This window comes from Branchiostoma lanceolatum, chromosome 2 (assembly GCF_035083965.1).
Source record: "Branchiostoma lanceolatum isolate klBraLanc5 chromosome 2, klBraLanc5.hap2, whole genome shotgun sequence".
Taxonomy (NCBI): Eukaryota; Metazoa; Chordata; class Leptocardii; order Amphioxiformes; family Branchiostomatidae; genus Branchiostoma; species Branchiostoma lanceolatum.
The window spans coordinates 23,941,458-23,958,368 of NC_089723.1; the positions used below are offsets into that span (position 1 = coordinate 23,941,458).

A 16,911-nucleotide genomic window follows, 5' to 3' on the forward strand; every position below is an offset into this window, starting at 1 on the left:
TATATAAAGGGAAACAATGACAAATATTAAACATATCACATAATCACATTTGTAAAAAAATTAATCTAGCATCGTTTAATTGAATACGTAAAACTTACATTCATAACTTGAATATGATATTGATCAAACATGTACAGCTATAACTGAATGCAATAATCACTGAAACACACTACTACCTCCACATAAGTTCCAGCTCACTATCCACAAACTGTGGGACCTTTGTGGGACAAATACTGATGACATTCTCTTCCGTTACAGGATATCTTTAATTATCTTTCCCTCAACCGCTTGCTATGTTGTATCTGAAACGTTAACCAGACACAAATGTCTGTTGACCATTGGCAAGAACGAACAAATTGAAAGCTATAAATTTCCTAGATCCTAACGGTGTAGAAGTGCAGGTCGACTGGACAATTCTTATTGTCATGCAAATGCGATGATATGTCAAGCCACAATAGGAGGATAACTGACGTTCAAACTAGTTAGAAACAGGAATTTTCCAATTTGTACTTACCAAAGGGCAGTCCCTCTAAATGATGAATCGACTCCCTACCAACTTTACAAGGGGGAGGGGGGCGACGAATATTGCATGCACGAAGAAGACTACTTCGCAATGCCGCTCGTTTGAGTTTACACCGAATCCCCTTCGACTCTCAAGTCACTAAAAATCACTGGTCGACCATGGTAGACTCTGACGATGCCATGTTAAGCACAGAGAGTGATGAAACGCCGTTCTTGTCTCCGTGCTGTTCACCGACAAAACCGTTTCTCGCGCCTGACGTCATGACACGCAGTGTCTTGTGGGAGATCGGACACGAATCCGTGTTCCGTACACGTCAGGATTTGTCAGAATTGTTGGATCTAAGGTGCATCGGATCCAATCGGAAACGTTCCGTATCTGCTATGATGCACGATTGCGGATCCGCTGGATTTTTCAGGATCTGAGATCATGCCGTGCAGTGTGTATTTGTTGGTTAGGATCCGAAGCAACAACCGACAAACAAACAATCCGATTATCTCTGCCATATTGACAAATATCTGAAAACGAAGGATCCGCGCAAATATCCTCAGGTATCCGAGGCGCATCACGGATCCAGACGTCGGAATTGCCGGATTGCCGGATCTGAGCTGTACCTGGTATTTGTCTGAATTTGCTCGGAAACGTTCCGTATCTGTACCCGAAACGTATGAAGGATCCAGACGTATACGGCGCCGGAATTGTCGGATCTAAGGTGCATCGGATTCAATCGGAAACGTTCCGTGTCTGCTATAATGCGCAATTCTGGATCTGCAGGAAATGAGATCATGCCGTGCCGTGTGTATTTATTCGTCAGGATCCGAAACAACTACCGACATACAAACAATCCGAACATTCCAAATATAAAAAAAAAACGAGGGATCCGCACAAATATTTTCGGGTATCCGAGGCGCATCACGGATCCAGAGGAATACGGCGTCGGAATTGGTCGGATCTGCGGGCACCTCAGTATCCGAGCAGTGAACTGGGATTTTTCCGGATTCGCTCGGAAACGCCATGAGGCCCGATTCCGGATACGTCGGATCCGTCAGGATACGTGGCCATTTCGTGCAGTGAATCGCTCACCATGAACATTACTTTAACAACAGAAAAGTGGGCCATCATCGGATCGTACAGCTACAGGCAATGGATGGCTGGAACGATGTGTCGCAACTAAGCGCGGTCTTGTTAACGAAATGCTGTCTTAGATGCCTGTCGGTGATTGCTCCTGCCACACTGTGACTCACAGCCTGTTTGAAAATCGTACATCAAAATCGTACGACGGCCTACGACGGATGTGACCGCGCCCTAAGCGGATGGATACGCGTGTTGATGATTGACACCAAACGTATGTCCTGCGTAAATAGTATTATCGTTACCTCCGGGTTCTGGTGCTGTATGGAGTCCAGCAGACTGACGAACTCCGGCCGGCCGAAGTGAGTGGTGGCCCGCAGGCCGGTGAACAGACTGCGCCCCGACAGCCGCTGGAAGTGGCGCTCGTAGATGTACTGTGGGGAGAGAAATAAGTCCTTTCAGTCAAAATATGAGGTGCCAAAACGGTCTTAATAATCGAGCAATAAATCATGGAATTCATATAATAACTGTAAAGACATCCGTAATAATAATGATAGGTAGAGTAGTACAGTATGACACTGAAAGTGATAACAATTACAGAAATCATTACAACAAGACAACCCACCCAGGCCTTCTCGAGTTATGCTGTTCATCCACATACACAAATGAACATACACACATACACGCACACACACACACACACACACACACATACACACACACACACACACACACACACACACACACACACACAAACGCTACCGAAAATATAACCTTCTTGGTGAATGACTATTAATTATGAGGCATGTTCCCTCACCAGCATGGTTGTCCGTACGTCGAACTTCTCGAAGAACTGTGTGATGAAGATGTGCACGGCCACCAGCCCCCGCCTGTCCTGCTCCTCCACCTCACGGATGATGTCAATGAACCACTCAAAATGGCGCTGGGTCCGCGTCACCCACAGGAAATACACCTAAGCGACACAGTGGCGTTAGGAAATAAACATGAATAAGAGCTATCTACTGCTAAAACAATCAAGACCATGGTATTTTCAAGACACGAAATATCAAAACCGGGAGTTTCGCAGCAGGACCATAGAAAGTCGCTAGGTGTCCCATTATCAAACTTGGCCTTCCTTTTCTCGACCCCTACCAACATACCAAATATCATAAGGATCCTTCCACAGCTTCTTGAGTTACAGTTGTATGCTGTCCACAGACGACAGACAGACAGACAGACAACAGTACCGAAAATATAACCTTCTTGGCGAAGGTAAAAACACAGATAAGAAGAACGAAGTCCATACGACTTCCAGGGTTATCAAAGCTATTTGAAATACATATATTACATTGGGTCAGTCTTACAAAATTATGCTTCCCCAGGTTAACAACTGGGGTCTCCAAATCATAGATAATGTTCCTTAGCCTAGGCATGTAACTCCGCTGTTTGGCGCTGAAAGCCCGTACTTCCCAAGACTCTCCTTTATCCTACCTTCTTGCAGTTCATGTTGGCTCCAGTAGAAGACAGGTAGGCCACGTCTTTCAGAATGGAAGCGAAGGGCGTGATGCCGATCCCCCCTCCCACCAGCACAGCGATCTTGTACTTGTACCAGTCCTGGTGACCCTCCCCGAACGGTCCGTCCAGGAAGATCTACGCGATTGGCACCGAGAGTTAACGATGAATTACACTGCTACATACGTTTATAATTATGAGTTTAGTGACTTTGTCGAGTTCAATCGGAATTCCAGTTTATATGTACAGTGTACTAGTATTGATTCGTTTTGCAAATTCATTCTAGTGACGTTGAAGAAGAGTGATGGGTGTCACTCGAAACGTCCGAAAGTAATTTCCAAATCTTACCCAGTTGTCGAGATTGAGTTGTCTGAAAATACACTGCTACATCAAAGACAATTGATGTCAAGATCCATCCCCCAATATAATCGATAATTGCAAGAAATAATGCATCGTGGTATAGGAACACAAAGCTACCAACAGTCTCCTTTTATTTGAAGGTGTAGTCATTCAGGAAAAACATTATTTTGTCCCTTTCTAGTGCTATCTGAAAATAGATCTGACCTTTTGGGTCCCGGTAGATATGTTCTCCGGGTCGTATGTCCGGCGCAGCTGGGCAGTCCAGGGCCCGACCGCTCGCACGTGGACACTCAGGGTACTCTCGTGCGGGGCGGAGGTTAGCGTCATGGGGTGGTACTCGTTCGGCCCTTGCTCCAGACAGGCTATGCGCACCCACTGACCGGACTTGTACTCAAAGTCATCTGGGCGTTTGAACTGGATGTTGGTCACGTCTGCGGTGAAGAGAAGAGAAGCGGTGAAGTTAACGCAAAGACTCGAAAGAGAATATTGAGATAATGCAATCTGAAAGTTTGATGAAATATTCTACCTGAAACAAGAGCTCCATGAAGGTAAAACAAAAAGAAAACAACATTTATTCATGTGGAAGGATCTCTAAAAGAACTGAACTATCAAGAACTGAACTGAACTACATATGACACAGCATGCGAGACAAAGTCTAGTCTGCATAGGAAGGTTAGGTATACTTTAGTTTGCTCTCTGCTTCCTTTTTGCACATTCTTTGACAATGAAGTAGTGACATTAGTGCGTTTTATGATGATGAGTGCGTTTTATGATGATGAGTGTGTCTTACAATGCTGAGTGCGTTTTAGCTGTCTTTTGTGTCTTAAATTATCAAGTTCATGCATATTGTGGTGATACCAGCTGAGAGTTTGATGACGTATGTTACCTGAGGGCAAGAGTTCCGTCTTGACAATGTCGACGAGCTGCCTCCTGTGACTGATGCTCACCAACTTGTCCAGGGTAAAGATGATGGCCGGACCAACCAGATAAAAGTGGAAGCTGGGGTTCTGTGTATAAGATAGGGATAAGGGAGAAGAAAACATACAATTACAACAGAACATACGTTGTTAACCTTATCAAGACATCATGTATTATTGTGTGTAATCCCTAAGTAATGTGTGGAAGTACAACATTGTAAGATGGCTATGTTAGCCAAAGATGCAAGCAGATGGTCTATCTTAAACGCATGTGGCGTCGCGGTGGGGTAATGGCAGAATGGTTGGTCTAGAGATCCTGGGTTCGAATCCTTTAACATGTCCCGTTGAGGTTGTGCCCTTGGGAAAGGCAGTCAACACGAATTTCCTCACTTCACTAAGTTAAAAGTGAATACCTAGCTTTGGCTTGGATAGGACGTTAAATGGTGGTCTAGTGTTTGAAGAGAGCCACTCCTTGAGGTAAAAGAGCCAACCACACTAATCGAGAAGAGTAGGAGTCTTTCCCGATGTGGGTGAATCAAATAAATCAGGCGAACAATAGCTATCTACCACTCAAAAATCATGACCGTAACGTGTTCAGAACACGAGATAGCAGAACCAGAAGTTCCGCTCCAGTACCATAGAAAGGTGCTAGGGGCACAAAAATCTATTCATTTCGAGGTCTCACCAAGAGCTACCTACATATCCAAATATCAAAACAGTCCCCTCTGGCATTCTTGAGTTATTGTGGTGACAGGCAGACACACACGCACACACACACACACACACACACACACACACACACACACACACACACACACACACACACACACACACACACACACACACACACACACACACACACACACGAACGAACGCTGACGAAAACATGACCTTCTCGGCGAAGGTAATAAGGGGCCTTGTACCTGTATGAGCCTGCCGCTGCCGTGCAGGACGGTTAGGATGAACATGACGATGTACAGCTGGTGAGTGGCCCAGAAGGCGCTGAAGGCCCTCCTCCGGGCGTACCCCGTGGCGAACACGTAGATTATAGACACCACCAGTAGCAACAGGACGCCGGTCACACCTGGAAATTGATAAAAGTTGAATTGGTGGCAACCTTTATTTTATCTTGAAAAACGCATACAGATATAGCATTGCACACCTCGGCAATTGCCGCTTTTCAAGAGCTCAAGGGAGGATGTTAGGGGTCTTCTTAACAATACAAATTACGATGTAGACAATATTCGATAATCATATAAACATATATTTGTGTTGGCCGTTAAAAGACCCAAGTAACAAAGAAGCTGCATTGGTAACGAAATGGTAGTTCAGGAGAAACTCGTGGTGTTGTTATCTTACCTGCCACTGTCTGAAATGCCCACCAGTACCACTTCGGCGGCTGGTCGGATCTGAGAAAAACACATCAAAGAAGTTAGACAGGTACAATCTCAGATCTAGGCGTTTCTAAGGTGACAAAGTCTTAGTTTTCCGCACTTCTGTCTGCTGGCATGTACCGCAACTTTACCATTCATAGACATAGACGGCAGTAACATACCCTACAACACAATTCTGACATTGTTGCTAATATTTCATCAGAAAAAAACGGTCTTGCCTGCTAAAGCTCCTATCTCACTGGAAACGCGGCACATTGGCGGCCTCCCTGCGTCCTAAACTGGATATGTGTTACCCTTGACTATATAACGGGAATATCATGCAAAACGTACAAGTATGACTAAAAAAGACAACAAAACACACAATGCGTAAAAAGACTGGTTTTTAATCGATAGAATTCGTTGAGAGCTCTGTCAAATCGCTCGATTGCAGCGATGTCACCAACGTGCCGCGGGTCCAGTGAGATAGGGGCTTTATAAACGTCCAAGTCTTCCAATTGATGCTACAGTGTTAATATCGTCTGCTGGTGTCAGTACGTACCCATTGTCGAACTCCTTAAGAGACGGGAAGAGACAGACCAGGTGGTTGAGTGGATGGACGGCGAAGTGGTACACGTTGACCAGGTGACCAAGGGTGTGGAGAACTGTGCGAGGAGTACGAAAAATATAACTGGATGTGATTTGGCACATCGATTTAGTGATACTTAACATATTGTCATTGGGTTGAATACTTACTTTAGACCTGCTCTCTTTGCGTCTTTGATAAGGGCTCAAGGCTTTTAAAACTAGTGTTGCTACTATATGTATCACTCATTTCTTGAACACGTAAAGATATGATAATACAAATTGTGCATGACCTTAAACTTAGTGTAGCTAAGATGTAACAGGTGTACCAATTACTTACTAGTGAAAACAAGCGCCGTGATGGCAACGATCTTGTGGAAGTCCACGGCATAGTCAAAGGGGATGTACCTGTCCAAACAAGTGACAGTAAAATGCATCAAAGCAGTGTGCCATAACAGTAACACAACAGGGTATTCTTTGTGCTGGTATCAACAATGCGCGTTGTTGATTAGCCACCGTTGCAGACTTCTTCCGGCTGTTTTCTTCTTCAAGTTATACTTTTATTATTACATTTTTGTTCTTGCTGCTGGCCAGCGATAGGAAAGAAATGTGATAGTCAATAAGAAAACGGTAACTTGAAAAAGAAAACAGCCAGAAGGAGTCTGCAACGGAAGCTACATGTAGTTGTTAATGTTGAATTAAGTAATGTTATATTGGTATGTAGACAACCAAAACTTCCCATCAAGATTAGCTGATAACATATAGCTTTTCAGGACAAGAAGTCTGTCTATGTCACATGTAACTGTATTGACTACCTTCATGCCGATACATAGCTCTGTTGTCAAAGTCTCGCACCTGTTGAGGAACGTCTCGCGTAGTTTGGTGAGACTGTCCCTGTACACGGTAGTTTTTCATGTAGTTTTGCAGTTTTCCATGTGGCCCTTTCATCTGTAACTGCTTTGTCTACATTAATGCTATTAAAGAGGTCTATTGTGTAACACATAGGAAAACATTTTCAAGTCTCGCACCTGTTGAGGAAAGTCTCGCGCAGTTTGGTGAGACTGTTCCTGCACATGGTGAGGAGCAGCAGACAGAAGGAGAAGGACATGGAGGCGGCCGCGCCCCGACTCACGATGATGCCGTACTGAGTCAGCTGGCGGATCCCGAAGTCCTCCGCTTCAACAGCGTAATCTGTAGATGGGCCGGGAAATATCTATCATGGGCATCAATTAAGTCACTTTCCAGTTTCAAAGGAAGAGATCATGCCTACTCGGTGGAATGTTCGAGCACAGAGACACATAGAAACACACACACAGACGCACAGACAGACACACACAGACACACACACACACACACACTCACTCACACACACACACACACACGCGCACGCACACACACACATATACATATACATATACATACACTCATTCGCACTCTCTCCCCCCTTTCTTTCGCTTTATCTCTCTAGCTGTTTATCTCTCCCGGTCTAAATGGAGATAATCGTTTGTTGGCGGTTGTAAATTCGTTCTTACTGCTTGCAACAGACCAATAAAACGACAAAACTATAGCTTCACATTATCTTGCAACAAGCAGCTTACGGTACGCTCTCTCTGCGAACAGGGCGAATGTGATGAAGAAGTAGAAGATGAGGTACAGGATCTGCAGCCTCTTGTTCTCCACCCATCGTTTGAAGGCCTGTACCTTCCTCTGGTAGGCGCTGGCGGGGTATGTCTCTCTCAGAAGCTGGACCTTGATGTCTGAGGACGAGCGGCCGGTCGACCTGCGCTTGCCGTTGGGAGCTGTACCGGCAGCGGCATCACTGATATTGTAAGAAAATACTGTGTTGAGCATGATAGTAACCTAGCCTGTGTTTACGCAATCTCTTGCTGGCTGGGGTTAATGACCCCCTCCCCCAACACCGTCGGGCCGGCCGCTAGGAGCACGATTTAGTCAGATAATGACCTGATCAGTATACATTAGTATACATCTTCTGTCGGCCTAACGCTCTCTTTCGTCCTCGTAAGTGTTGGGCTTGTGTTGCTTGCTTTTGACACTGACAGCGTTTATAACATCTCGCATAGTAGTGAACAAATGTTATTGTCCTGGATATTCACAACCACAACGGTACAACGGTTAAAAGGAAGTTGAGGAAAATTGTCTTTTGTTGTAGGCGCCCAACTCAGCAGTTCTAGAAAGCAGAATCTATCATATCAATACATGTATGTATGTAGAACTATATATAAAGTATATATATAGCATATAAGCAGTTCCAACACAGGAAAGGGAACAAGGACGTGCAAAACTAATGCAGACTTGTACTATGCCTACGTTGTGTGAGTATGGAACTTACCTGGACTTAACGTTGTCACCATCTGTCGTGTCGGCAGTACTAGGTACAGAAGGGATGGGGTCCAGCTTTGGAGGCGTCTTTCGTCGAGTGGTAGAGGCAACGTCGCTCCTGGACACTGTGACGGGCGCACTAGCCCTCCTCAGCCGCCAGGGTCCTGTCGGAAGCACCGAAGAACTTCGTCGTCTTCCGGTCTCCTTCGGAACGCTGGTGCGGGTGGGACGAAGAGTCGTCCAGTCACTTCCTGTATAGGAGACAGAGCAGGGCTACTCATGGTGTTGTTTTGGCTGATCGAAACCAATGTTATATTGTCACTCAATGATTCGCATTTCCCTACATAGCGATACGTACACGTGTATAGCTAGTCTAATCGCCCTTCGGAGTAACGCGTCAGCTTTGCAGCCACGCGGCGCGACAGCAGCTGGTTACATTACACCGAACGACCTGTCACACCTAACCTTTGCACATCTAGCTAAAGACGTTGTTTAATGCTATCTAATGAGGATGCCCCTGCTAAGTTTAGCTCTATGAAGAAGATGACCTAACAAAGTACCGGCTATGTTCAGCCGCGCCTGGTTCAGCTCCTCCTTGTGGTCCTGCATCATCGACACGAACTTGTCGAAGCTCATGTCCTGCTCGCCTTCCATCCCGGCCTCCGCGAACATGGACTCCACCAGGTCCTCTATCCGGCCTGTGGTGTTGTTACTCACCAGTTCCATCAAGGAGCTGTGGACACAAAATGAGAAGAGATTGAAGTTATGTCCATGTCGAAAGCGTTTACCCTATTTCGTCACTAAATAGTGCATCGGTCGTGGAATACCACATAATTGATCTCCCGCCAGTGCATTCCCGCGCATGCGTACTTGACCCCTTTGGTGCTCTGTTTCATTCTGAATTTGGAGAATCAATAGTCAATACAATAATTCTCTTGTACGTTTGTGTGCGTCTTATTCAATCCATATCTAAGATTGCTTAGAGCCATCAACAACCTATATTCTATAGACTAAGCGCGATGCCAATTAAGACACATTTTCGTGTATCTTATGCGTAATATTAAAGAAAATGTTCAAAGTTTATCACTGACTGACCCCAGCATGTTCGTCAGTTCTTTCCTGCTGAGATGGCCATTCCCGGTCAGGTCGTACATGTCGAACATCACGCGGAGTTTGTCTTCCATGGTTCCTGTGGCAAGTGCAAATATCATTACCATAAGACTACATGTGCTTGCGTTTCTTCATAAGGATACGTATAATATTACGTATAAACAATTATATTGTACATCCTTACATCATGGCTCTATAACATCATATGGACTAGTGTGCTAAAAGGTGACTTTACTTTGAAATGGTGATAAAACGTGTAATATGTTCTCATCTCATATATGAAAGACCTGGGTGTATCTCTAGAGCTTCGTCGAGTCGTTAAACCAACTGTATAACTCTCTTACTTAGCCAAAGTTAGCGTGACGAATATCACTGCCACTCATAGCGATTGAGCAACCACTAAATAACATCGGTAAAGCACGTAGTACCATTTCAGCACCAAGGACAGAACCCTTCTACATGTGCTGTATCTGAATTGTTTTCTCCAGCCTGTCTCACTCATTGACAAAACGCTTGATTGTGGTTGTTGGCTTTCCAATGGTTGATTGTGAAGGTCATACCCTTGGAGAAGATGACGACGAGGTCTAAGAACTCCCGGAAGGAGATGTAGCCGTTCTTGTCCTTGTCGACAAGGTCAAACATCTGCACCACGAACTGAGAGTCCGGGCGGAGGGACATGGCCTCAGCAAACTCCACCTGCGTAAAACAGCCACACAGAATGTCATTAACAAATTGTGCTAGATGTTGGCACATCGGCAACTAAACCTTTGCGCCACATCGACGCCACAGAATGTCATTATACACTTCTTCATTTATAGCTTTTCCTTTTTTTTTGTGATTTTACTTAGGTAGTTTACTTGTGTAACAAGAGTAAGGTGTGGACTGTGAAACGAACGTACATTTTGAATTACAGCCAAACGTGTAACAAGCTATCCAACATTTTACTAGAAATTGTTTCAGTGAGTATTTGCAAGTTTGCAAACTAGATTATTTCAAATGGAGTTCAGACCATTCATCTTTGGGGTCAAATAAGGTCGTGGATTTGACCCCTCATTTTCAGCATGTATGTTACATGATGTGATCCACTTTGCCGTATCATAGTTGGCAAGGACTCAAACGAGCCAGTCGGTTACCTTAGTCAGCTCACAGTCCAGCGCGTTCTTAGCCTTCCACCTCTCGGGCTGCACCACCCAGTCATCGACGGCACGGGAGCTGCTCAGCGCCTGGTAACACATTCAACAAAATTACCTTGGATTTCATAGCACTTTTTGTGGCTCTTGAATAAACAGCGTCACCGTTACTAGTAACTACACTAGACTGTTTAAATGGACTTATACTAGTTAGGTCCTATTTCATCATGCTGCTTTTCTAGATTGTATTCATTGCTTTGCTTGTGATCTATAGGACCTAAGTCAATGCAATATGTGTTTTGCTACGTGTTCTGTATTGTTTTATGTGAGTCACGACACCAGCAATAGCTGCCTGTGTCCAACGTGCAATGTATCGTTGCAATCCCAATCAAATCAAACCAAAACGTAACATGATGTCGTACGATCGCAATCTGAGGGCATTCTTGAGATAACTGTGCATGTGTCGCGCAAAATTCAACTGTCTTGTTACGGAAAATGCTTTCTTAGATCCTTGTCGGTGGTTGGTTCTGTCACAGCCTGCTTAAAAATTCTACGACATTAAAGTCGTACGACGACCTACGACGAATGTGTTCGCGCCATAAATCAGTACTTGTGCTAATGTATTCTTAGACACCTTCTCTGCCAATGCAAACATTTAATTGTGGTGGGACTTGTCTGCCCCATATTGCACTCAACATCCCGACACCACCGCACCTGCAACCGCAATGTAACGCACCAGCGGTACCAGGTCGAGCCATACACACCAAGGATCACCAAGGTGTTCCTTATTTCTAAAAACACCATTATATATTCACTTGCAACCCCGGACTAGCTAGTAGTCGTTTAGGTCTTGTTCAACACCTTTTGTGGCACCAGAAAGAACATTACCATTGCATACCTGGACTTCAAAGGCTTTGGACTGAAAGAAACAACATGTAGGTTAGATAGTGATACTTATAATTCTAAGTTATAAACAAGAGTTTGGAGACCTTAGATCTCCATGAAAAATATATTATGCAAATTAGGCCTACATTTGCATAATTCATATCCAACTATGTTCACTGTCACATAACTTCCACATAGCTTCCTTGCTGTTACTCTAGCAGGGTATACCATGCTGTCCCTTCCCTCGAACACAGGACCCCCATTTTACGCCCCATCGGAAAACGGGTGCACTATCATGAGAGATGCACTTCCTTGGACTTAAAAAGGGTCTCCCCGTTACCAACTAATTGGGACTAGAAGCTCAACTGTAGGGCTGCTACAAATTGAGCTGCAGGAACATCCCTGCGCCTCTGTGCCAGCGTACCAACGCCATCTTTCGTTCATACTTCACATGCCAGTGACAGTGTTAGGCAAAGACCTGCCTGAAGGCTAATTGTTAGTACGTTGCAGAAACATGAGAAGCATACACGTGACAGTGACATTATTGCAACAAGAGACTATTCAAAAACTAGTGTTGGCTATATCTAGGCAAGTATTTTGTTTCTTTTCTAGAGGTAGAGGAAGACGAAACGCCATACTTAGTCCATAATTAGTCCAGAGGAAGGTCAAAATAGTGCTGGATTGACATATCATTTCTCCAAGCCAGAACTACACATCAGTATCTCACTCGCGAATCCCAAGTGATCGTGTTAACATCCCCTTTCCACCAGAGGTTGCGACCGCGCTGCGACCGCTGAACGACCATAGAGTTGACAGATCACTCAGCGGATTTCCTAGATAAAAAACATTTTTTTTGGTCTTGTGTGTTTTATTGTCTTTTAAATCATATTTTAACATTTTGCATCATATAGAAATACGAATATATAAAGGGTCACATACAAATGTAATTTTGGTCACTGTACGGTCACACAGCAATCGCCGTCAAGTGGAAAGAAGCCTAAACAAAGTCAGTGGCCTACCTGCAGAAAAACACTGCAGAAGAAGTCCTCCAGTGTCTTCTGTCGGTCCTCGATGGTGACAGCCTGTTTCTGCAGCTGGCCCTGCTCCACCTCCTGCAGTTCCACCGGAACCTGCTGGGCGGTCAGGAACGACTTCAGGTCCGCCAGGAACGTCTCCCGCTCGTGGTGGCTGGAGAACTTCAGGACCTGCACGGAACGCGTGGTGAAATGCTCGTTAAGTAGGCGTGACTTTCTATAGACTTACGCTGGTCGACAGTGTCTCCATGGAGGAGAGTGGTGGCTAATGTTTAGGGAGACCACTGATGTTGCATTTCGTCCGCAGACAACACCACAAACAAGATTTTCAAGTGAAAAGAGGGGACAACAAAAGCATATCGTGTACAGTCACGACACCTGGACCTTTGATTGTGTCCAATATGTACCGTCCTAGTCGTGAAAAAGTTTAACCGCCAAGTATCATTACTTTCACATACATGTACATCAATGACAATAGGATACTTAGGAGTACTTATTCATATCCAATATAGAAACAATATTCTTTCAATTTGCTTATCAAGCGACAAAACCATCAGAGCCATTTTACCAGATCATATTCCCTGGGGATGTGGATGGACAGGAACTTGCAGCCCTTGTCAGTGGAGACGATGATGACCCCGCGGGCGATCTTCGCGATGTTGACATGCCGGACGACTGTATCCTTCGTGTCCCTGACGTCTATCAGGGACGGGCTCTGCAGGTTCACAACAACCTGTCTGCTGGGCAACCTCCTGCCCTGCCATTCCGTCGCTACATGAAAGGAGGCATTATTATATACTGACTGATGCAGTACGGTGAGATACACGACGGTAAAGCCCGTGGTCTTGAAGATGTCGTATGACTATTGTCAATGACTAACGATATATTGGACACTTGGATTGGAGATCAATGGCAATATATTGGACAATCGTTTTAATGACCTGAATAGTGCAATTTGGACACTTAAATCGTCATGACAATATTCATGACATTATCAGCCAAATGTTCAGCGACAGCTTGTCCAAACCACGGTGTATATGCATACACTGTCGCATTGAAGTAACTAAGTGTACCCACCCTGGTAAGCGTTAGGAGGGAGATCTAGTTTCTTCTTCGGAGCCTGCAGTCGCCTCTCCGTCCGCAGTTCGTTTCTCCAGGCTGCCACCATGATGACGAAAACGCAACCTAAAACGCGGTTTGTAAGTTAAAAAATGACTTTCGAATTAAAAAAAAAATGTTATACCCAATGCGACCACTTCACACAACACAACACAACACAGCACAGCGTAACACAATACAACACAGCACAACACAGCACAACATAACACAACACAACATAACGTAACATAACATAACATAACCATCATCACAAACTCGCTGGCTGATAAGTGATCGCCATAGATACATTCATGTAGCCGTCAATCCATCTGATCTAATGACACACTCGTTACATACATGGATATTTTTTCAAGACTGTACACACACAATGGAACATTTAGCGTAGCAAATCCTTTATGTATGAGACGTGGACAAACTACCACTACATCACGATGTCGTCGTGCCATAACATCACACAACGTTTCTGACATCATGAAGGAACATGAGAAAACTCACCGAGAGGAAACAGGCACAGGACGATGACCGTGACCCCAAACGTGACCCAGTCGACGTTGTCAAAGTAGCTGAAAGTCGTCCGACCGGTGCACGGCTCCAGGTCCGCCGGGTCCACCTCAAGAGGAGAGCCGTTACCGTCTTTGCGAGAAGAAGTAACACCAGTTACATATACACGATGTTTATCAGTGATCCATACAGTTTTCCGATATCGAACAAAGTAACTACGTGTGCCATGACAAGTAGTACTGCTTAAGACAAATGAACACTTAGGACAAATGATGTTGGATAGGGCAATGTGGAGTGATGTATATACTTGTTTAGTCCCGGCCGATTTCCGATAGATAGATAGATAGATAGATAGATAGATAGATAGATAGATAGATAGATAGATAGATAGATAGATAGATAGATAGATAGATAGATAGACAGACAGACAGACAGACAGACAGACAGACAGACAGACAGACAGACAGATAGATAGATAGATAGATAGATAGATAGATAGATAGATAGATAGATAGATAGAAAGTACTGCTGTGCAAAACGTGTAGGTACCCATGGTAAGTATTAGCCGTAACATATCTAACAATCGGGAATGTAAATTGTCCATGTAGCGCGTATTTCTCATCATGACTTCAGTATCGTCTGTCGAAGTATAACAGCATCTTTGTCTTTGCCGCTACGTCTGTTGGCGCTTCAAACGACTGACTCACCATTGTTCCATACGAACACGTCATCCTGCAGCTGCGCAGGTGGGACATCTGTCACGTGACTGAGAATTTCTTTGAACTTGATGCCGCGAATGGTATTCAGCTCGTCGTCGGTGAAACCACTGCAAAACCAGGAACGGGAATAAGTACAGCCTTGAATGACACAAGTACAACAATAACCCTGACCTTCTTCTTCCCAACACTGAAGCAAATACCTACCCATCATCACAATCCATCCAAAGGTTCTTAAGTTATACTGACCACAAATCATGTACATGTATCAGGAAACACAGACAGATAGACACGCCAAAAACAGTACCTCAATTTTTCATGGAGGTAATAACCCAGGGTGCGCGGCTGAAGGTTATGTATAGTGGCTTAAAATAATTTAAGGGCCTGAAACAGATACACAAGCTCCGAAAGGGTCTGACAATGACGGCAAGACTGGCACTGGCACTACATAGAGGCTGTTGAGGAAGGAAAGGCGAGAAGAGAGTAAAATTCTTGATAGTGGATCCGATCGCCTATCACTACAAGAGACTCGCCTTGTTTGTGTGTTTTCAAACCAGAAGCGATCGGCATCCCGAAGACGTAAGAACTGTTGCTTGATGATGGTCTTGTAGAGTTTTCCGGGCGCGCCACGGCCAGCTCCCGCCAGCATTCCGCCAACCCACACGTCCAGTTTGTCCACGGAGCCGTACAGGGCGCTGAGCTCGGACACCATCTGTGGATACACGAGTAGAAAATTTTGCTTAGTTAGCCTGGATGTAAAAACTGATATTGCAAGGCGTGAACATTAATTCCCCTACGTAAAGCCTCGCCCTCGGTCTATAAAATATACTTGGAAGAGGCTCTGCTAAACCGGGCTGAGGTTTCCACTTTTGAAAGCGTGACCTCTGACCAGCAATCAGCCAGTCAGAGTTTAGCAGAGCCTCCTCGCGGGCGAGGCTCTGCGTAGGAGAATGCCACATCTGATTTCCAAAATAAATACGATATTATGATACGTTAGCGCAGTCCCGGAGTTCGATGCCAATCATGCGACTGCGTTCACATCAGACAGCAACTTTGTCTTCACTTCACACACATCTTCAAGCGAACCGTCAATCTTTAAAAACAAGTTTGTACAAAAGTTTTGCTAACAGTCACACATTTCACACAGTATCCGCAGTCTTTCGTCAGTGACCATCAAAGACAGTGTCTTAAATTTTTGACTGTTTACAACACTTATCCAGTTGTTTGCTTGGGGAATGCTGCGCTTCTGTATTGAGTACCTCACAAATACCCGGATGTTTAAACTTAATCGAAAGATGTACAAACCTCATCGGTGAGTTTCTTGTTGGTGAGCTTCATGTCGGTCCAGTTCTGTAGCGGTTTGAGCCCGTACACCCTACACGCCGTGTTGTAGTCGGGCAGTCCGTGGTCCCGGCCCCGCTGGATGTCGATGGCGACCAGGTCTCGTCTGGAGAACGTCAGAGGCCCGTACAGGAACCCTGATGGGTATTGAAGACATCAAAGTAGATTCTTAGACTCGTAGCTTCTTTTTTTGTTTACAACCGACTGTATCAGCAATTAAAGGGGTTAAACTATACGGACTATGTTTGTGCAACTCAGGAAAACGTATTTCTCCGACTAGTTACTGTACCAAAGCTCTTACCTTTGTCAGAAGTCACACAAACTAAACATGAACTGATGTATCTGAATCGGACATTTTGAGTAGTCATTGATACTACTGATATTTTGTGAAATGTAGTTT

The 16,911-nt window shown here is 44.7% G+C and overlaps 1 protein-coding gene across 1 annotated transcript in view; it reads right to left on the bottom strand.

The window, feature by feature from the left end:
- Positions 1-16,911, bottom strand: part of LOC136426945 (dual oxidase 1-like) — a 37,947-nt gene that overhangs the window by 5,043 nt on the left and 15,993 nt on the right. Inside the window, exons 12-35 of the mRNA XM_066415664.1 lie at positions 16,476-16,648; positions 15,704-15,882; positions 15,162-15,280; positions 14,449-14,586; positions 13,912-14,019; positions 13,403-13,605; positions 12,820-13,005; positions 11,814-11,834; positions 10,919-11,008; positions 10,346-10,481; positions 9,771-9,864; positions 9,236-9,408; positions 8,686-8,926; positions 7,934-8,154; positions 7,364-7,526; positions 6,676-6,743; positions 6,313-6,415; positions 5,740-5,789; positions 5,304-5,464; positions 4,350-4,470; positions 3,668-3,894; positions 3,083-3,241; positions 2,409-2,564; positions 1,897-2,025 (exon numbers count right to left, since the gene is read on the bottom strand). Of these exons, the coding sequence (XP_066271761.1) occupies positions 1,897-2,025; positions 2,409-2,564; positions 3,083-3,241; positions 3,668-3,894; positions 4,350-4,470; positions 5,304-5,464; positions 5,740-5,789; positions 6,313-6,415; positions 6,676-6,743; positions 7,364-7,526; positions 7,934-8,154; positions 8,686-8,926; positions 9,236-9,408; positions 9,771-9,864; positions 10,346-10,481; positions 10,919-11,008; positions 11,814-11,834; positions 12,820-13,005; positions 13,403-13,605; positions 13,912-14,019; positions 14,449-14,586; positions 15,162-15,280; positions 15,704-15,882; positions 16,476-16,648 (3,419 nt within the window). The remainder of the gene's footprint in view (positions 1-1,896; positions 2,026-2,408; positions 2,565-3,082; positions 3,242-3,667; positions 3,895-4,349; positions 4,471-5,303; positions 5,465-5,739; positions 5,790-6,312; positions 6,416-6,675; positions 6,744-7,363; positions 7,527-7,933; positions 8,155-8,685; positions 8,927-9,235; positions 9,409-9,770; positions 9,865-10,345; positions 10,482-10,918; positions 11,009-11,813; positions 11,835-12,819; positions 13,006-13,402; positions 13,606-13,911; positions 14,020-14,448; positions 14,587-15,161; positions 15,281-15,703; positions 15,883-16,475; positions 16,649-16,911) is intronic.